The sequence below is a fragment of the Epinephelus moara genome, chromosome 21 (assembly GCF_006386435.1).
Source record: "Epinephelus moara isolate mb chromosome 21, YSFRI_EMoa_1.0, whole genome shotgun sequence".
In the NCBI taxonomy this organism is placed as follows: Eukaryota; Metazoa; Chordata; class Actinopteri; order Perciformes; family Serranidae; genus Epinephelus; species Epinephelus moara.
This window is the reverse complement of record NC_065526.1, coordinates 27,169,014-27,190,424: the sequence shown is the minus strand read 5'-3', so window position 1 is coordinate 27,190,424 and position 21,411 is coordinate 27,169,014. Positions and strand designations below refer to the sequence as shown.

Genomic DNA, 21,411 nt, shown 5'->3' with positions numbered 1-21,411 from the left:
TGACTTGTATGTATGTACACAAATTCTGTTTTATTTATTTTGCTGTGCATTGGCTGCCGCCTGTCCTGATTTGTTAATGTTATTTTTTGTTGTTTGCCCCTTATACCCCGGGGAGGGGTCAAAAGGAATAAATGAAATGAAATGAAATGAAATGAAATGAAATGAAATGAAATTAAAGCTCATATGTAAAACCTGCTTTGTCAACCAAGTTACACTAATTGTGATATAGTTAGCTCAGAAGTAGATGTAGGTATGTCACCTAGGGGTGTTGCTATATACTGGTATTGATGATAAATGTGATGTTTTGAAATGAAATATTGATATCATGTTAATAACACACACATGATAAAATCATGTAAATAATCCTCTTAAATAATTTGCATTTCTTCCAGTTTTTGCTTAGTCTCCCTCTCCAAACACCATCTGGTTGCCTTTTCACTATCCATTAAGTAAATGTGCTCTTTATAAACTTTTGTACGGTTACAGACCATCTCTCCACGCCCCTACACTTGTATTTTGTGTGTAGTTGCCAAAAAAAAGAGACAAAACACACAATAGACAAAGTTAAAGATGAATTTAACTGATAGCATTAAAATGATTATTTTTTACATTTACTATAGCTATCGCAATTATGGCGTAATTGCGTACTCTTTTGACCACGATAATTGTGTACTGAAAATCTGATATCATGCCGGCCCTAATGTCACCTCATTTTTGGAAATTTTGGGGATATTTTTTTGACCGTGTGACCTATACAAACTGTTTGCTACCGATACAGTAAATATCTCTATAATAATAAACTAGAATGTTGCCTCATGAAGATAGGAGGTATGAGGAGGAACTACTGTGTAATGTATGATCTACATCCTGCAACATTTAGACCTGCAACAGTTTTGCTGGACAATTTTTTGTCAGCCCAGGACTAAATTTAAAATAATTCACTATCCTAGGATCCCACACGGTGAAACATTCATTAAAATATTCTACCAGACATGAACAATCTGTTGTCTGTGTTTTTTATTTTATTTCCTAATCAACAGTTCGAACAAAATTGTCTGTCAGGGCTCTGAACTTGCACAGTTGCTATTATTTTAAAAGGCCAAAAAGGTCTAAGGAGTCATGAAATAAAAGATAAAGCAATGCTTTAACGCGCCCCAAAACACTCTGTGCAGTCTTATACAATCATTGTCCTAACACACACACACACACACACACACCCCAATTCAAGACATCAGAGGATTACAGTATTTGTCCAACAGATTCCTCAGTAGCCACAGAGTTCAACATCTGTTGTCTGCCAGGTTGAGAGGGATACAACAGGGGAAAACTCCCCTGGAGACAATTAAAACTCACACTAATCCAACTTCATCTCTTTATCATCTCATTTAAAATCTAGAGAGCGCCCATTTTATTCTCACACTGACAGAATATGCAGCAAGTGCAGAGTGTGCCTGGTCCAAAATGCAAATCATGTGGTTTAGCGGAAGAGCGCACCTGCTGTGTCAACTAAAAGTAGTTGAATGGAAGTAGAGTCGCACTCAAAAAAATCCTCTTATTCAGGCATGGTATTTTTTCCTAGAATTTGCTTTATCCTATTTGTAAAGTTACTGATATACAAAAGTAACTACTTGACATAGTTCATGTATTAGATATATGTGTCTCACCACGATCGTGTATAACATGGAGTGCAAAGGAAATGAGAAACATACTGTTGTGGAAATTGCTCTTCTGCACTGTCTGTGTTTCAGGTTAAAAACCCTGGTAAGAATTAAACAAAAGGATCCTTGTTTGCTGCTGGGAGCAGCTTCAAACGGCAGTATAATCCTGCCATGGGTCATGAATTACCATTAGCCCAGATTATCTTTGCAGGAGCATTTCCTATGAGGTGCATTAGATCGAGATTCAGCAGAGACAAAACAAGGCTCAGTGCTCCAGATCAGTGGGTCCCAAAGTGGGTACCGCCACATCCTAGGGCGCCTTGAAGATGGGCAAAGGGTGCCACAAAATGCATCAAATCATTTATAGTGTCTCATCACATTATAAAAAGCGGCATCATTTACATTAACAACATTTCATTTAGTTTTTTCAAACACATCAAAAAGAAAAAAAACAATAAATATTAAAATCACAGAAGTAATTTACAGTTATGTGGGAAAAATAGTGACAGTCAAAGCAAGTGAGGTAAAGGTTTGACACTGTAAAAAGAAAACTGACACATCTCAGCCCTCAACAGTCTGAGACATCTGAATCTGAGCTGACCAATAAAACTAAAATCGGACCGAACGCCACTCAGCTGACAACTTAATGAACTGCTTTTGGCTGCTTGCAGAAGGCAGATATCCATTATTGTCCAATACTTTGGCTGTTCTTAATGTTAACATTTGTATTTATCTATTTGTATTTATTTTGTTTAATATGCACTGTTGCTCTTCTCAGACGAAGTTCCTAACGGAAAAATAAAGTTCTTTGAATTGAATTGAATTGAATTAACATCATTCACAAAGATGAGAAGTACTTAATTACTGTAACTGTTTACTTTTGCCTATTTTTGTTTATTTCGCAGTTGTCTGTGGATTTGCATGCATCTGTGTGTGAGAGACATGGAGTTTCTCGAGGTCGCTTGGGCCATGCAGTAACTTAATTCTCCATTTCCTCTGAGTACGGCCTCATAGTGAGGGTCAGGTAACAAAACAGCATGAGCATGCTACACGGGTCAGAGCGTTCAGTTTGGTCCTGACACGACACAACAGGATCTGTTTACCCTGCAGCAGGAAAACAAGACCTACCGCGGTGTGTGTATGTATATTCATATGTGTGTCTTACAACGCATGGGTTCACTTTGCAACTACAGTTTAGGATGAAGCATAAGTGTGTGTGTGTGTGTGTGTGTGTGTGTGTGTGTGTGTGTGTGTGTGTGTGTGTGTGTACACATGTGTCATCTGTGAGATGTGTTGTCTTTGCCTGATATCAGACAAAATCTTAACTTGTTTCACTCCGTTTCCATCTTCAGTCTGACATTAGCTCCACTCTAACTGATATCTGTGGGGGGATTCAATCTCCCCTAGCCCATCACTGGTTGAGACCAACGTAACAACCTGAAGCTAATGTCATTTTAGGTCGGCGCTGATGCATAGCCATGCCAACATACTGGTTTTGCTGGGGTTTTAAGACTGGAGCGGACTGAAGTAAAAGCAAACTACAATGTCAGGTAATATTGTGAAGACATGCTGTCTGTAGCAGTGTCTATCTTGTCTTCTACCATCCTCATGGTTGTTACTATTCCTCACTGGTACTAGCACACAGCTTGACAGTGCTTGACAACCGCCTGACAACAGCGTTAGTCCCACATGTCGTGCTGATTGGCTCACTGTGAGGCCCCCCACAACTCTCACTGGATCGATGGATTGTCATTTGAGAAACCTCCATTTAATGTCGCGATGCCAGACGAATAAGCCAGCTTGGTGGAGTGGGTGGATTCAGAGGTCTGGACCCAGGCAAGTGTTCTCTCATGCAACTGCAGAAAATTGGTGTTTGTCTGTGTTTGTCAAGGGTACAATAAGCACATTCACTGTGCAATGTAACAGTGTAATCACGTACATGTGCGTGCGCCTGGAAGCATCTTTTAACAGTGTATGCTTTCTTCAGAGTGGGATGAATTGTCTGTTTTGTACGTTCTGCCCACATTAACATGCACAAACGTGTTAGTATGGATGCATCTTAAGCCCATGGTTAAACTGTTGGATGTATGTACATGTGTGCATCTGTTGTAAAATATGCAGTTTTGTGCAGTTTGTGTATAAATACAATGCCCACAGGACATAGAAATGTCATTCCACAGCTCAGGACATCAAATGAACACAGTCATGTAACCGTCCCTCAATAAAGTTGAATTTGTGCATCAACAGCAGGTGAACATAGCAAGAAATTAGAGCTGCAGCTTTTAGTCATCTGCTGATAATTTATTCAATGAATCTGTTGGTCCATAAAGAGGCAGAAAATAATTTTTGAAATACGATCTAAGTTCGAAGTGATGCCTTCATGTCATTTTTTTGTTTGACCAATGGTCCAAAAGAAATATTATGGTTTACTATATTGCAAGAAGGAAAAGCAGAAATTTCATATTAGTTGTTGCAGAAATCCTGACAGAGGCTCAATGTACAGTAATATCCACACAAGAGCCACCATAAATATCCTCTTTCACATTCTGTCAAAGTGCATCTGCTTCACGTTGGCTCAGTGTCTTTTAGAAAACCAAAACTAAGTCTTTGTAAGTGTAGAATTAGGTTTCAGGTTATATTTGCACCTTGTACATCTCCTTTCTCTTCCAAATAAGGAGACTTAGACATTACCCTCTGCTTATCAAGCACATTCTGTGACTAATAAATGATTATCACAAACACAAACTTACCTTATCTGTAACCCTAATGGTGTATGTCCCAACATCAAGAATCTCTGGAGGATTTTATTACCTGCTTGCTCTCAAATTATCCCCGTCTCTCTCTCTCTCTCTCTTTCTCTTACACACATACACAAACCGCCTAAGAACATTCAGTTCTTTTGGTTTTCTACAATTACAGACTAGTGTGCTTATATGTTGTGCTCCTAGATGACATGATGTTCACCTGAAAATAGTAGGAATGTATACAAACATATGGGTGTGTCAGCTCACAGGGAGCACTAGAACATAGGCAGAGCAGTACACTACCTTTCATTAGCAGAGGCACTTTGATCTCAGATATGATTGGTAAGTACCCAAACATTAATGTGAAATGGTGTGTTTTCCTACCTCTGTCAGAGCATGGAGCTGGCCCTCGTGGACACACACTCCCTTGAACCTGCAAAACCGCAAAGACATGCAAGATTAAGTTCTCTTAAGTTCTGAGATAGCATGAGGACATTTTTTTAGAAACTGAGTGTTGAGGCTGACACACAGACATGTCTCACTTATTTTCACTTTCTAAAAGTTGGGAGAAAAGCCAGGACTTATGGCTTTTAGTTTCTCTTAGTTCACACACTTGCTCTGTGGGGCCATATAATGAAAATAATGTAGAAATATCAAAACAAAACACTCGCATGACCTTCTCCTCTGTAAGCAAACAGAGAAAGCAGGAAGAATAGCTGAGAAGAGATTAAGATTCCAGTGGGCAAGACCAGACGAGTAATTACAGCGAGACTGTCTGTTAACAGGGGGATAATAACAGCTCGGTTACTTCACCTGCATTCCATCAATTTCTCCCTCTACTGAGCCTATCACCATCTACATTCTTCATAAACAAAGGCAGAATATATCACATTGCTCTTTTACTTGTGTGTGTTTCTCCACAGTTTGACACAGTGGATGTCCCCACAGTATATTAGAGGAAAAAAAATACTTGTTTAGCTTGATGATTATGCATTATTTTAACTTTTTGGTTGTATTTTCAAAAGCAGGGTTCCCCGCACATTTTTATCGACAAAATTTCTAAACTTTTCCAGGATTTTGTTTTTCTTCCCTGCATTTTATAAACATATCAGATTCATACTCGACATTATTTCAACTAGCTGGCATACATGGAGGAGAGACAGAACACGGGGAGAAAATGAAGAAACGTACGTGATGGTAAACAAAACATTGTCACATATCGACGCATATTAGAGCTACAATACATCGACAGCCTCAAAAAATAAATTTGCAGTTATGTTACTCTACATAAAAGTTTATTCACAGAGGATTACTGTAACAATGTCATTACACAACAAAAATTCCATGACTTTTTCAGGTTTTTCCATGACCATGGAAACCCCGTAAAAGGCATATTAAGGTATATTTCCTAAAAAACAATGTGTGGACTCTTAAGAAGATAATCCCTCTCAATCACTTATAACCACTATAAGAGTGTGGCAATGTGATTATCTGCAGGGACCCTGTCCTCTGCCTGTATTTTCTTGTTTTGTTTTTTCTTGTTATCTTGTGTTCCGGACGTCACTGGGCATGTAGCCCCCAGCCAAAAACAGCAGGCAGGTGAGGTCAGAACTTTATAAAGGGGTAGCCAATAGCACATATCCAATAGGAAGTGGAAAGTGGACAAAGCTTGTTCCAAAATGAGATTGAATCTGGGGTGAAGGACGATTCCTTCATAGTCTGTTCCTGCATAGTCTACCTTTAAGAATCGTCATAAGCCCGAGAGGTTGGAAAATATCCTTAACCCAGAAAGGACGGCATTCCCCTTTAACTAAAGTGAAACAATGTGTGTGTGCAGAGCAACATGTGAACCAACTTTGTTCTCGTGCAGCGTTGAAGGCCTCGTAATTCTGAACGCAATGAAAAGGTCAACTTTGTGGGTCCTTGTTGGGTTTTAGCTAACAATGAGCCCCTCAGTGTCTGCTTGTTAACACACAGACACACACACACAATCCACTAGGCTCAACAAAGATGGCATTGTAAAAGATACTGCATGTGTGTATGTACAAGTACACACACACACACACACACACACACACACACACACACACACACACACACACACACATTTATGCATGTACGGTATGTGCATGTTCATAAACACACACTCTCCCACCCAGGAGCCCAGAGCAGAATGTGAACTTGACAGAAAGTGTTTACTACAAAAAGTCAACAACAATACTATTCTGGGGTTTCGTAGCCATTTGAATTCTCATTGCTATAAAGTTTTATTTAGTCCACAGACTTTTCCTTTTCCTGTCATAAAATGCAAGGCAAGGCATGTTTATTTGTATAACACCTTGTAAATGCAGAGGCAGTTCAAAGTGCTTTACATAAGGGGAAAAAATGCATTACAAGATCATTTAAATAAACAATAAATATAAAATGCAGTAAGTTGCCCTGAATTCAATGAAGGACATAAAACGCAGTACAAATTAATAAATTACGGCCACAGAGGAACTGGGGAATTTTTAATTTAGAGTTTTAAGTGCCTAAAGTTGGGGCGCAGTTAAGATCATCAGGAAGTCTGTGAGCAGCAATGTAGCTAAAAGCAGCTTCACTGTGTTTGGTTCTGACTCAACACACTACTAGCTGACTGTTTCCTAAAGATATAAGAGACCTACTGGGTTTATATTTCTAAAACATATCTAACATGAATTTGGATCCAAGGCTGTTAACTTCCAAACTAGCAGCAGCTCTTTAAAACTTTCTCTATAAATAACTAGTAGCATGTGTAATGACTTAAGATGGGTACTGTGCTCAGCTCTTGTAAAAAATAATAAGGTGACGGACAAGTCATTTTACATTCTCACCAGACCAAAAACAAATCAAGACAAGGATTCAAATAGAGACCCAAATATGTCCTTTACTTTGTGTATGTGCATGTTACTGCATCAAAAGGCTTGTTCATACTATTATGCACTCTGGAAAACACAGTTTTGACTGTATTTAAAGCTTACAATGTCAGAGGCAAGTTTTGTTCACTTCATACATATAACAGTCACAGCCACCAATTAATTGTAGCTGGTCAGCTTGCAAAAATACTTTGTTCAGCTCCTCTGACAACTGTTTACTGCTGATAGTTTCTGTTTTAGTCACAGAGATATAGAGGGAACACACAATAGACAAAAAAGTGTCACTTCAGGACCACAGAGCCAGGTGTAAAGGGCCGTCACAGTATCATGCTTTGCACATTTAATCTGGCCAACCGTTGACCGGAAATCTCTACAAAATTAACCTGATTGTTCATAGCCTTGTCCTGTTCCCTTGTGACAGAAAGGGTCCTCCTCGCTTTTCGCCTCTAGGCAGCTGCTGCAGCTCTAACAGGAGCTGGCAGTTTAGAAAATCCATTGTTAATAGGCTCTGTGTTTGACACAGTTTCAAGCCAACCCCAAAGGAAACAGGTCACAACCACAGACTCATGTGCAACTGAGAGAACACCGAGGCCGAAGTAGAAGCAGACGGTATAATTTATATATGTAGTAACCGAAAGTGGCAGGTGTTATAAGACATAGCTAAGGTAATGTGTAACGTCAGATGTGTGGAAAAAATAGGATTTCCTCTTTATTTATTATTAGCAGTTATTGAGTAACCTACACTGTTAAGCCTTAAAATAAGCCTACTGTGAATTTATCAAAGCGAGCTCATTCCAAATTATTACTGGCATCTTGTTGTTGAATCTGTTACAATCAGCTGATACGTAACAGGCCTTTTGGATTAGACCTTTAAAAATGCTCAGAGGAAATCACTACCAATAATCACTGTCTTACGCCATCACGTTTCACAAAGTAGCAGATATTACGTGATAATGCAATAATCAAGTAGAACAAAGAGGAAAATAATCACGGTATTTGTTTGCTTTGTTTTATAAGCTGCATTCATATGGCTTTTAAATTGGATGGCGAGGATCCTTTCCTTCTGAGCAAGCTCAGTTCAAAAATGAGAAGAAACTAACACATTTTTTAAATCCAGCTGAAAATTTTTAGTTAATAAACATTCAGTTACCTACCTGAGAATGTGTGCGTGGGAAAGCCGGTTCATTAGTTGAACCTCTCTCAACATGTTAGCTCTGTTGCTGCTGCGCTTGTTCATCTTTAGTGCCATAACTTGGTCTGAAGCTCGATGACGTACCTGTAAAAAAGTCAAATAATGCCACATTTCAACATTTTGCAAATGCATTCAAATACAACTAAACAAAGGCTAAATCCCAAAATTTGCTCTATATTAATATTCTGGTAGCTGTAAAACTGGGACTGTATAACACTTTAAATCAACACAATAATGTTCAGCTTGGGTCACTATGGGTAAGCCTTGAACAGTTTGAAATATTGCTTTTCTGTGATGGATACTAAAACAAATATCTGGCTTGTGCAGCAGAAAAACAGAGGAAGCACAAAAGGAAGGCAGCTCATAAACGAGAACTGAAATGAGGTCAGTCGCTGGTGACCAGCCATGACAAAGTAGATGTGTCAATCCAGAGCTGCACAATCAATTTTGTATTATCGTGCATTGGGATTTTAGTTTCCATTAAGCTGTTGGATAGCAGTGGCATCACCATCCATCCATCTATCCATGGGTGGCTGGAGCCTATCCCAGCATGCCTTAGGTGGAAGGCAGGCAAACACTCTAGACAGGTCACAGCATGAAGACAACGCCAAAGCCATTCCTGCTGAAGTTTCACATGTGGCTACAACAAGGGAAGTGAAATTGTTTTGTTTCCCAACTGTCACTAAATTATAATAAGGATCACTGATATTACAAAAAGTCGATGTAGTAGATGTAAACATTGCCTGGCTGCAGTAAATTCAAAGTATCGACCAGTTCTATGAACAGAAGGTGGCATTCTGCTAATGAGTCTCAAGATTAAGCCTTAATAGACAAACCGAAAAAACTGGGACAAAACAAAAAATTCAAAAATCATGTATTAATGGCAGCATGTAGTGAACATATGTAAAAAATAAAAAATAAACCTAACATGCCCTTTAGATCCCTTTTGCATAAGACTGGCAGTGTTATGTGTTCAAGAGTGTATTTGACATTCAAAGATTTTAATTAGAAGAACACACTAACATTTGCTTCCAAAAATAAGTCCATTTAATAGGGTGCAAAGCCTCTGAGAGAGTACTTAAAACATTTAATCTCTCTAATGAAGCAGATACAATTGAGTTTTTCCTCTGCTGGTTACTGTTAAAGACAGAGTGCCCAGTGTTGCATGTCTATTCATTGCCCATATCATTTAAACAGGCAGTTATCTAAGGTTAGTTAAATAGTAAAATGGTCATTCACACTACAGGTTTCAGAGACACCACAACACAGTGCACTAATTACCAAGAATTTGGTTTCTTCTGAATATACTCATATGCATGCTAATAGGAAATATCAACCTGCAAACCACAGAAGGCAGCACATCAGATGACTGCGCTGTTGCAAACACTTGCTAACTCACTTCCTGACAGCAGAAACATAATTAGACCATGATGCAGGTTTTAAAGCAGTAGTCTGAGGAGGCTAAATTGATACTGTGACTACGTGGAGAGCCTTTAGCAACAAAGAGCCTTTTCAAACATTATCAAGAGCTCAAGACAGGAACTGCAGTACAGAAAATAATCATGAAGCATCACACATATCATGCAAAACAGAGCTGCTTACTGTCACATTAGTATGATAGCTATGATCCCAACTATGCAACAGCACTCATGACATTATACATCATCGCTATGACTATTTTAAACCACACCAGACGTGATGTATAAAACAGGACGTGTCAATGCTTTTAATGTGCACTTAGTTGTGGAAAACAAAAATGATAATATATGATTAGACATGATTCAATATGTATCCTTAACAAAAATGGTGGAAGATAATTTGGACAGGCCACATTTTCCTTGGGTGATCACTGCAAACTGCTCTCTCAGAAGAGCAATTCAGGCTAGGAACATCCTGAAAACGTTCATCTATGTAACCAGAGAGCAGGGCAAGAGGAAGTAATCAGATCGTTCACTGAAATAAAAGTACTAATATCACACTGTTTAATACTTGTTAACAAGTAAAAGCCCTGCATTCAATACCTTACTTAAAGAAGTGTTTCACTGCTGAAAAGATGGTCTTTTCACAACACTAGACTGTCTGTGTAGTAGAAATATCCTTAATAAAATACGTTGAAATTAGTGCTATATGACCAGAGAAAACAGAGTAAAAGAGCTGTGGCATTTGCTTTTGTTCAAGAGGCAGAAATTCTACACTACCAGAATGCACTGTGCTGCACAGGACCAATGAACACTCCAGCTCGTGTGTGACGCAATGCAAGCTGGGGCGTTTTTCCACAGGAAACAATATGCCAGCCGGATGGTAACAAGCAATCTCGAATTACAGTTAAATCAAAAGCTTAAACACATTTCTGACAACATTTTAGGCAAGAAAAAGTCACTGCAGTAACAAATCTTGGTTTATATTTGATCAGCACTGCATAGCTTTACCATTTGATCAGAGTTTGGTCTGCTTCCATAGTCTCTGCGTCAGTGGTGGCAACGGCCATAGCATGAGCCACAGAGCCAGCGAATATCTACTGGATGGTGCAATGAGCTGAGAGATGAGCACGGAGATCTGGGTGCTGGTAAGATGAAGAGGAGCTAACGAAGGTGGTTGACAATCGGCAAAGTATCTCTTAAGTAAAAGTATAAGTATTATCAGCAAAATGTACAATGCATCAAAAGTAAGAGTAATCATTGTGTGATAAAATGGTCCCTGTCAGTCCCTGTTACTATTATATCTGGTGTTATACCGACTACAGTTCAGTTTATCAGAAACAATCAAATTCTAAATCAGTACATTTGGGGATATATTGTTTACACTTGACAGGAAGCATACGAAAAACTGTGATGTGAAAAATAACTTAAGCTATCAGATAAATGCAGCGAAGTAAAAGGTACAATATTTGCCTCTGAGTGGAGCAGAAGAATAAAGTTGCATAAAATGTAAATACTCAAGCATAAATTTGTACTTAAGCACAGTACTGAGTAAATGTACTCAGTTACATTCCACCACTACTAAGTCATGTTTACTGCAACAGTAGGCGGCTTCATATCATCTTCTAACAATGGCTCTCTTCCATCATCCCAGCCACAGTGCACTGGTGGATAATAACACTGAAAGTTAATGGACAAAACTGTTGCTATACTGCAAATTGGGTATTTGGAGACATCTCTGTGAAGTCCAAAGTTCTCAATATTATCTATATAATGTATAGCAGGAAAAGAAAAACAGCTCATGGATTTGGAATCAGATTATAGGGTTTCTCTGTGTATTCTTCTCTCTCTGTCTCATAGATACTGACACAAAAATTGCTCTGTTCAAGTTCAAAGGAAGGGGCCTGGCTATAAGAGCCGACATTCTCCACCGCAGGACAGCAGAAACAACAGATGGCCACTCCTCTGCAGGTCTCCTCCCCCACATCCGTCTATCCTCCTCCGACCCCCCATTCCTCACTCTTCACATCCCCCCATCTGCATATATTCCCAATCCCCCTCTTTCTTCTCCTCGCTGTGGCCTCCAACAAACTGTCGTCCCTAATCCTCATCTTCCCCAGTAGTCGACCCCAAGTTCTTCTCTTTCTCCTCTCATCCTCTGTCTTTCTGCTCTATGGTCCTGCACTTCTTTAATATCTCCTGCACATTTCTGGAAAACATACCCCCACATTGTCCCTGTCCACCAACCCCCGTCCCCTTCTCTCCTCCTCCCCCTAACCCAAGCTCTAGAAAACCTCTATATCCAATCTTCTCCTGAACTGTACTCCGTAAACTCCTAAAACTTCCTTTCAACCCTCATTTTTCATCCCCTTCAACAGTCTTGCCACCCCAGCTCTCCGACATCAGAGGCTTTTTCCCCTCTGGTTCCTCCTCCTCTTAGCCTCAACCTCTGTCACCATTAATTTCACCGCCTTTTTGTTTCTGTCCCTTTCTGTCATCCTTCTTGACTCTAAGCTTTTCATCATTCTGCTCCATTTCCTCTTCTCTCTCTGTTTACCTATGCATTCCTCTCTCTTACAGAAAAGAAGTATTAACAGATATTTCCATTACTCAACTAAAGGCTAAGGTGGTACTTATAATAAACTGCACACAGGAAGCCTGGTCCACGAAAAAAAGGTGTTGTTTAGTTTGATTATGTGTGCTGGAGGTTTAAATCATTCACAAAATATTTATTATAGTCTAATTTGGCTTAGGTAGTCAAAATATGCACTCAAGTGGTCCATTAGATTAAGAAAAAGACAGTTTTTTCCCCGTCACTTCTGATTAGCCTACGATTTCTTGAACAACAGAGCCGTACGATGCACACATAGCTTTAACATGACAAAATAAATGCTAGACAATTTACAGACGGCACCACAACGTTCCTTTAATGAACAAGAATTGATGAAATGTCTCACACACAGGCAGCACAAAGCTGTATCGCACATGTGCCACTGTGGTAACTTCATTAATTGCACTATAAGTCACACTGTACGGCAGCACTGTTGTCATTTTTTGTTGCGAAATATAGCCACGCTTTAGACCGTTTCTTCCTCTCTGCTCTTACTACTTCTTGTTGCAAGTGTTCAGCAGTGTGGACGCATGAGTTGACATCAATGCTTTGCCAAACTGTCAGAAAAACAATTAATAAGCTTGGAGCTATACAATTCAGATGGATCGGACAATTTAGAATCAGTATTCAACAGGAACCAGTTCTCTATTCCCATCCTTATTTCCTCTCCTAACAATAAATGGTTTGTCTTGTTTGGTATAGTTTATTAAGGTGTTTTGTATAGCGTATGTCCAACAGTGTTTAAAAAGGTACAGAGTAATGGTTTATAGTATTTTAGATAGAAAGGTGAAGACAATATTTGGACATTTACTCTCAAAATACTAAAGTTTAAATGCAGTTTTAAAACAGCAGCACAATGGCACAGTGACCGTTGTTTAATCCAAAGAGTTTCACTCACTGATACATGCTGTAAATATGGATATCGTTAATTAAAACTGCTGGCTGCTGTTTATGTGTGCCACTCTTCAGTTCACTCACTTGCAGGTCTGTGTGTTATGAATAAGCTCCAGTGTTTACACATCCCACAATGGGGTGTTTTTGACAGCTGGCATATGCATAACACATTGGTTACAATAAACAAGTGACTTAATATAGGCTTAATATGGCTGATAAAAACCAATTAAAATATGTCACCATCTCCTCCAATAAAGATCTTTAAGATTGGCTATACCTAACCAAATGTGCAACACTCTAATATCACCAATAGCTGTCAGACACCATCAACAGTACAATCAATCAGCCCAACCCCAAGCTGTAGCCTGACAGAGAGACACAATGGAAACTGAATTTCAAAGCAGATCACCAATCCAATAGAGATCTGTAACAAAGATATAGAGTTTCGACCTCATGGAAATTTTAACACACAGGGAGTGACAAGAAAAATAGAAACCCTTGTATATTAAAATGTAATCTGATACAACAAATAATGTGGAAAGAAACTGAGCCTGGCCTAATGTCACTCAAATCTTCTAGGTCATTATTTTAATTAATCAGACAATTCCCCTTCGTGTATAGGAGACACTCACACACACGTACGTACGCACATACACACAAAAGCTATTGAAAAAAAACATCTGATCCAGGAGTCACAACAATCCGACTTAAAATTCAAATGCTATCAGTATAACAAGGCCATGATTGTTTATTTCACACGAGTGCAACTCAGTTCCTTTCCGAGCTGAGCAGTCCTTTCGCACTGCTTATCTTAGCCAAACTAAGCCATGCCAAAATTTCACACAGTCATAGCAGCCTTGTTATTACATCAAACAAGAAGAAATACAGGAAATTAAATTTATCTGCTGATGCTTGTTAAAAGGAAAGGCTTCACAAAACCTAACCAACCATACTTATAATGCCAACCGTGCTTGTGTGACTCCCATTCACATGCCTGGAGGGTGAGGAAATAAGAGTAACAGTGTTAACAACTATATGTTTAAGTTGTGTCTTTGAAGTGACTGCAGTCTAACTTGACTTTAAATGTCTGGAAAAGACTTGACAAGATAAACTGAAAATGACTTTGGTGTTTAACAGTTTAATCTCATATAAATGTCATTTACTTGGAAAGGCCATGCACCACAAGTTCCCTTTTATTTCTATGACTGTTAATCCTCCTGGCCAGTGCACTAGCATGACTTGTGTCACGTAGCAGAGAAAAAAAAACCCTGAGGTTAATCGGTGTGAGTAATTGTCTGACAAATTATAAACCACCCTGGGTGCATGGATGGGTTGAGACATGAATAGAAAATAAGATCTAATAGCCAATCAAAGGAATGGAAAGCGGCAAAAGATGAAGTCAAGCAAGGAAAGGCAAGGAAATCAAGGACAAACTGAGGAAAACCCAGGTAAGAGAGGAGAAAAAATTGTGATCACAGATCTCCACCCACCTTGAAGACATCAGAGAAGAATCCAGAGCCAATCCACTCACAGGTGAAGTCATCAAGGCGTGTAAGACAGGAGAAGGCACTTATGAGGGCTCTGTAGGACGATGGCCACACCCTGCCCACCTGGAGAAGGCAGAAATAGATGGTATCAACACATTAAGATGAAGACTTTATCAGATGGGCATGCTGTAGGACTGCTGCAAAGACTTGTCGTTTGTGCAGAAAAATGACAGATAGAGACAGTGTTGTAGCTCTTAAGTGGGAAAGGGACTAGAAACTAGAGATAAAAACTGATTACACTAACATACACTGAATTTCTCAGTCCAGACAGACAAAGAGGAGTGCACACTGAATTCTCTAGGCAACCATGCAAACCCCTCAAAACTCAAAACAGCATTAGAACATGGTGAATAATAAGAATCCTCAAACCTCAGACACTGTGTGACTGATTTTATCTCCAGACTGTCAGCAACTGACCCAGCCTTGAACCGACTCAGTCCAACTTGGTCGGATCAGTCTAAATCATAATTATAATAGGCCCAATGTGTGTGTGTATCGGAACTCTGCATTATCTGTTTTTCCATTATCAATCTATCTAAAGCTAGAAAGTTATAACAATACATTATCAATACTTTTTTAACTATTTAATACATGCACAGAAGTTTGTACACTATTACATATGGTTTGCACAAGTGAAATGCATCCTACACATAAAAATAAAGAATGACTGACCTGTGAAGGCGGGCCCATTCCCATCTCGCAGACCCCTACCCCTCCGATACCATCTTTGTCTTCATTGTTACGCTCCGGTCGTGTAGGAAACCCAGCGATTGAGTTGCGTTTATTCCGATCCATGGTGATGTTAAAGATGACACCAGTGAGGGTAATATGGGCCTTTTTCTGTAATGTACCCACATGACAAGAGGACTAGATTGTTTTAATGGTGCCAAGGGGTTCCGCGGCAGCCCAGGATGTAGTCAGTTTGTGTCCTGGGAGAAAATATTTCACACACATAGACTTCAGTGTAAAATCTGGTTTAGGGCACCCCTGGTGACACACCCTGGCTGGATCCAAGATGTTTCCTAATAGTCCAGTTCCTGACTGCTTGTGACTGGGGAGTCCACCAGGGTTTTCACATGTCTGACAGATGTATAGTTAGCCCTTGGAGACCTAGGAAATTAAAGAGAAAAATTATTGTAAGGTATGTCTGTGGTTTTATATTGACATGATATAATGGCAGATGGGTTCTGTTCACAGATTCATTGTTATGCCTAAAAAGTAACATATTCTTGTGAATCCTAATGTAACAGAAAAGAATGGCGAGGCAAATCACATTATATTCACATTCACACTTTCAACAAAAGCTGCCATGCTATGACTTCCTTAAAGGTTCGGCTATTGCAGCTGTGGCTGTAAACTGAGACTTGCCTTAGGATGGATGAGACAAGCCACCATTGCTCAACAGGCCCAAATGTAATGGCTGTAATAGGGGCTGATTGTCCAATTATGGGAGGGTAGCCAAGGAATAGCTCAGGTCCTGGACCTTTCTGCCATCCAAAACAAAATCAGCAGGGTACAAAGGGCAACAGGAAAGGAAGTCCGTGGCTAAAGGTCTTTACACACATAAACAATGTGGCTTTCATATCTTACTTTTAAGAACACTTTATTCCAAGAAGAGAAAGAAAGAAAGATCTCTCTGGCTAATAAAACATGTTGAGTCTTGTTGTGAATATTTTTCCAATACTTGATTCAAAAGTGGAGTAAAACTCAACTTTGGTGTATAACACTGGATGTGAGCATAACTTTAGTGTATTCATGAGAAAACTCCTGGGTGCACCAGTAATGGATCAGCAGACTGACAGAAAATTAATTGTCAGCTATTCTGATAATGAATTAATCATTTAAGTTATTTCTCACGCTATGATAAATTGAAAATCAGCAGGGTTTGGATCTTCGGTTGGACAAAATAAGACTTTGCAGATGTCACTCTGGGATTTATGAAAATTATGACAGGCGTTTTCACTAAAGTTGCAGCTTCTCATTCACTTCAGTTGTGTTAAAGAAGGGTGACAAAGAGTTGAACCAACGTGGAAATGCAGTGAAAGAAAGTAAACAATGATTATGTTTCCCTTTGTGGTTGAACTATTCCTTTAAGTATCCATGTCCCGCAATGAGCTTGTGCATATCATAAAAAAAGAGTTCACACTATCGCTTTTAATACTACAAAGTCTGCCATGGTATTCTCTGAGATCTCTGTCCCAATGCACAGCATTAACACATTGCAGTATATATATACATATATATATATATATATATATATATGTATATATATACTATGCCAAGTGTAATCACAAATTTACAATGTGCGTACACACTTAACATAATTGTAATAGTTCAGTAAAACATGTTCCAATAAATGGGGAGGAATCATGGCAAATTTAAAAGAAATAAACTCAACCAGCTTACATCAAACTGAAGCAGAAACACAAAGGTCAATGACAGGCCAAGAAGAGGTCTCATAAGATCAGATGCTAAAAACAGCATTGAGGTGACACAGCCAGATTCTGCTTTGGTCCGTTAGCATTACATCACAGACACTAGACCAGAGAGTAACTGTAGACCTACTGGACAACTTCTGACATCATTCTCTGTCCCAGCCACATCCTTAAAAGGCTTTTCATCCTCCACTTTCCTTTTTCTCTCCAATGACACCTCATTTTCTGCCTTGCTGAAATGGTACGGCAGAAATAAAAGTGCCAGAGCCAAGAAAAATGTAAGCCAAAACAAGTGCCAGGCTTAGGCTATTCTTTCTCTTTTCACTAGCTATATAAGAGCAGGAACAGAGACACACATTTCATCAATGTCAATGTATCTGAGTAGACGAGAATAGGTCAGTAAGTAAGATATATATTCGCCCATGATGCACAACTGCTAGCAGCAGCAACAGAAAAGAGCTTCTGTCCCCTCACACCCACATCAGTGGTCAAGGCAGCCGATTCTGACTAAACACAAACTTCCTACGCTTACTAGAATTTCAATCATGCAAATGATGCACACAAATAAAAATGCAGAACTCTGTGTTTTTCTAGACACTGCGGGTGGGTAAAACTCTATCTTTATTCAGGATGATCTTCTAGCATACTGCAGTATGCTGACCACCAAGAGGAAGTTTTACACCCACTTCAACAGTAAACATTAAAAACAGACAGCAACTCACATCAGTCCAGTCTACAATGAAGACAACCAAAGGCACATAACATAAAACAAATTTATTACACTAAAAAAATCCTGTAATATTCAGCAGTATGATAACCCTCAGTGACCTATGCTGCAGGAAATCCTCTTGATGCAAGTGATTAGAGAAAAAATAGGCAAGCCACCAGTGTTCATTACTATATTTGTTTCTAAACTATACCCTGTTGCCTACATATCCACAGGGCATGCATTTAAGACACCACAGCAAAGGGACTCTGCATGGAAAAGGGTGGAATTTTAAAAGCAGGCTCTTTTTTTGGTCTGTAAAATGTGGCTTGTAGCTACTCCAAAACAGATGGGACATCTCCAAAGCAGCCTCGGGCCAAATGTTTTAACAGTAGTTTGGGGGACTGAACACTATCCAGCTGTGTCCCGGTGGATTACAGACTAATAGAAAATGTCAGCAATAAATCAAAACGTAAGTGATGTTATAATGATAGGTTGCAGCAACGGGGTTAGAGTGTCTCTGAAGGGCAAGAGGTATTAGAGGGGAGTGTGTGAATGTATGTGAGAGACAGTCATTTGTGTATGACTGTGTATGTATACCTCCATGACAAAAAGAAAACAACAAGAAATAATCACACTGATTAAAACATGAGAACATCTACTGATCATTTCAATAAACTATTCATGAAATACTCTCAAAATAAATGTCAGTGTTTTACTAATCTGCTCTTGTGAACGACAGGGAAGGTTGAGAGCTCTCTGGTCACTAAAAGAGCAATCTTTTTTCGAGTATCTGAGCAAGGTCACATTCAACAAAAGTGAATAGAAGCCTCTTATCTGACTACCATCTATTGTGCTGAACTGCAACGATATATGAGCTGCTGCATACCTGTCATTCTTCAAGGGTTTAGAGTAATGAACAAGTCCATAGGGCAGGGAAAAAACCTGCCCATTATCTGGATACCAAAGACAGTTAATGAGTCAATGCTGCCAAGACAGCTTGATACAACAAATCATATTAAGTAACGTTAGAGGTGGTCAGATGAAGAGAATAGCTGGGTCAACGCCAGACAGTCAATGTAAACAAACCACAGCAGCAACAGTCAGTATTATCTTCTACTCCTTGATAAAGTTTAGCTGTCTTAACTTACCTGTTGTTAATTCATGGAGATATTTGTAGGGACACTTCAAGCTGGGCTCCATGCCTTTCCCGGGTAGCATTTATCGAAAACTACAAGACAGCAAAGTTGGTAACGCAGCTCCTCTGTGACTAGCTGACTGGCTAGTTTGTCAATAAAACTCGAGCTAAGCGAAGAGCTAACAAACATTAGCTTGAGATCCACCAACACACATAAAACAGGAAGTTTTTCGTCGCGGACGGTTTAAAAGTCCAAATTCCCAAAGGCTGAGTGTTCAAAGTGAACTCGAAGTCTGCTTCTGTCGTCCTTGTTTTCACAATAGAGCAAAGTACGATGTTTGTAATACCGCCCGAGATGATATTTCAGGCGATTGTTGCTGTTTGACAGCTCCGTCGTCTCTTCGCACTCAGCCGAGTACTCCCACTGGCCCCGCCCACATTTGATCGACAGCTAAATCAACCAATGGCCAGGTATCTTTGTGCGCGCGCGCGCGCGTGTTAAACTCCCAAACAGTTCACACAGAGATACCTAATAATAATAATAATAAAATAAACAAAATACACGTTTAAAGTACTATAAAATCAACTGAAACATGAAATTATATATATAAAAAAAGTTGATTTATTCGTACATATCGGAGGTGTTCGAATTTACTGATAAGGAAAATTCAAGGGACAGAAAGAGGAATCATCAACTATGATCATAACTGAGTTTTCAAGTTCAAGTTTATTTGCACGTCTCTCACATATATGAAGTTTAAAGTGCTATATAAGGAGAAAAGGAGGCATACAACAACATTAAAGAAGGTAAATAAAGAGTAAATAAAGAGAAGAGCCAAAAGCAGCAAACACAATAAATACATAAAAACAATACTGATACAAATTACATTGAGGAATGCTAAACTAAATTAAAAAAAGTTAAATACTGAATGCAATATTCTTCGTTTTCAACATTTAGTCGCTCAAAAATAAATTTTCACACATGATTAAAGCTTTAAGTAGCTCAGATACTCTTGTGGCAAACTTCCTCAGCTGTTTTACTTAACAAATGCAACATCAGCCACCACTGCTTTTGTTTCCATCTTCATTGTGTCTTTAAAAAGCTCTTTGATGTGCAGCAAATTAGTCTTTTTATTTCTTTTTTATTAACCTATCTTTTTTTTTCTCAGTGTAAAGATCACGTTAACAGATGGCCACTGTTTTAAAATGTGGCAACTTTTGAGAGTGACTTGTAATACAATTAAGTATTTGGGGAAATAATTGGCCAATTAAAAAAAATACATATATAGACATGTGATTTTATTCATTAATGGGCCTATGTATAGACCTAAGATGTATTTCATGTGGTCATAATCAAAATCTGGTACACAATTAGCAAATAAAAGTTACAATAACAAACTGCAGCATCATAGATTACCAAACAGATCTAATTTAATAGATTTTTTCTCAAAGGGTAGGTGCTTTGACCTTAGCTTTTATTCTCTCATGGAAATAGAGTACCACCTGGTGGAGATAATTAGGCAGCACTGTTAGATACGTCCATCCACAAGTGTTCTTAAATGTTTCATGCATGTGTCACGCGATAGTTTGGTGCAGGTGTTGAAATAATTTTGTTGGAATACCTTCTCTGTGTTGGGAGCATGAATAAGTGTTGATGCAGGATTGCACTGACAGACACACCCTTGCAGTCACTCTTGTCACAGTTACAAACAGGATCAGACTACTTAACATCAAATGACAAATATCAACAACGTAGGGTGAAGTCACTTGATAAAGTCATGTGTTTTCATCTATCTCTTTCATGTTATGAAGGTCCATTTTTACTACTTATTAAAACAAACCCATCATACTGTGACTAACGTTAAAAATTTGTACCAATAAAGTACAATAACAACCATCAACTCAACCTGCATTATTACCTGAATTTGTGGCACTGTGTCAAGTTCCTTTTTGACCTTGGAAACAGCAATGTAACACAATTTACATTACATGGTCTGTATTCATAAGTAAGTTAACATTTGTTACATCAAATTACCCAAAACTGTAACACTTGACTTTAATCCCCTATTTAGATTTAAAAGCAGTACCCTAAAGAAACACTTTATAAATTGTTTATAACACACTACAATGTAGTTATAGTGATTCAAAGTTGCCAACAATTATAGTTTCTCCTA

General features: G+C 38.8%; 1 protein-coding gene across 1 annotated transcript in view; it reads right to left on the bottom strand.

Moving 5' to 3' along the window:
* The window catches only part of tesk2 (testis associated actin remodelling kinase 2), a 32,588-nt gene extending 12,934 nt beyond the window's left edge, over window positions 1-19,654 (bottom strand). Inside the window, exons 1-5 of the mRNA XM_050033746.1 lie at window positions 19,251-19,654; window positions 15,631-16,068; window positions 14,902-15,021; window positions 8,451-8,572; window positions 4,787-4,835 (exon numbers count right to left, since the gene is read on the bottom strand). Of these exons, the coding sequence (XP_049889703.1) occupies window positions 4,787-4,835; window positions 8,451-8,572; window positions 14,902-15,021; window positions 15,631-15,753 (414 nt within the window). The 5' untranslated portion in view covers window positions 15,754-16,068; window positions 19,251-19,654. The remainder of the gene's footprint in view (window positions 1-4,786; window positions 4,836-8,450; window positions 8,573-14,901; window positions 15,022-15,630; window positions 16,069-19,250) is intronic.
* Window positions 19,655-21,411: the final 1,757 nt, after the last annotated feature.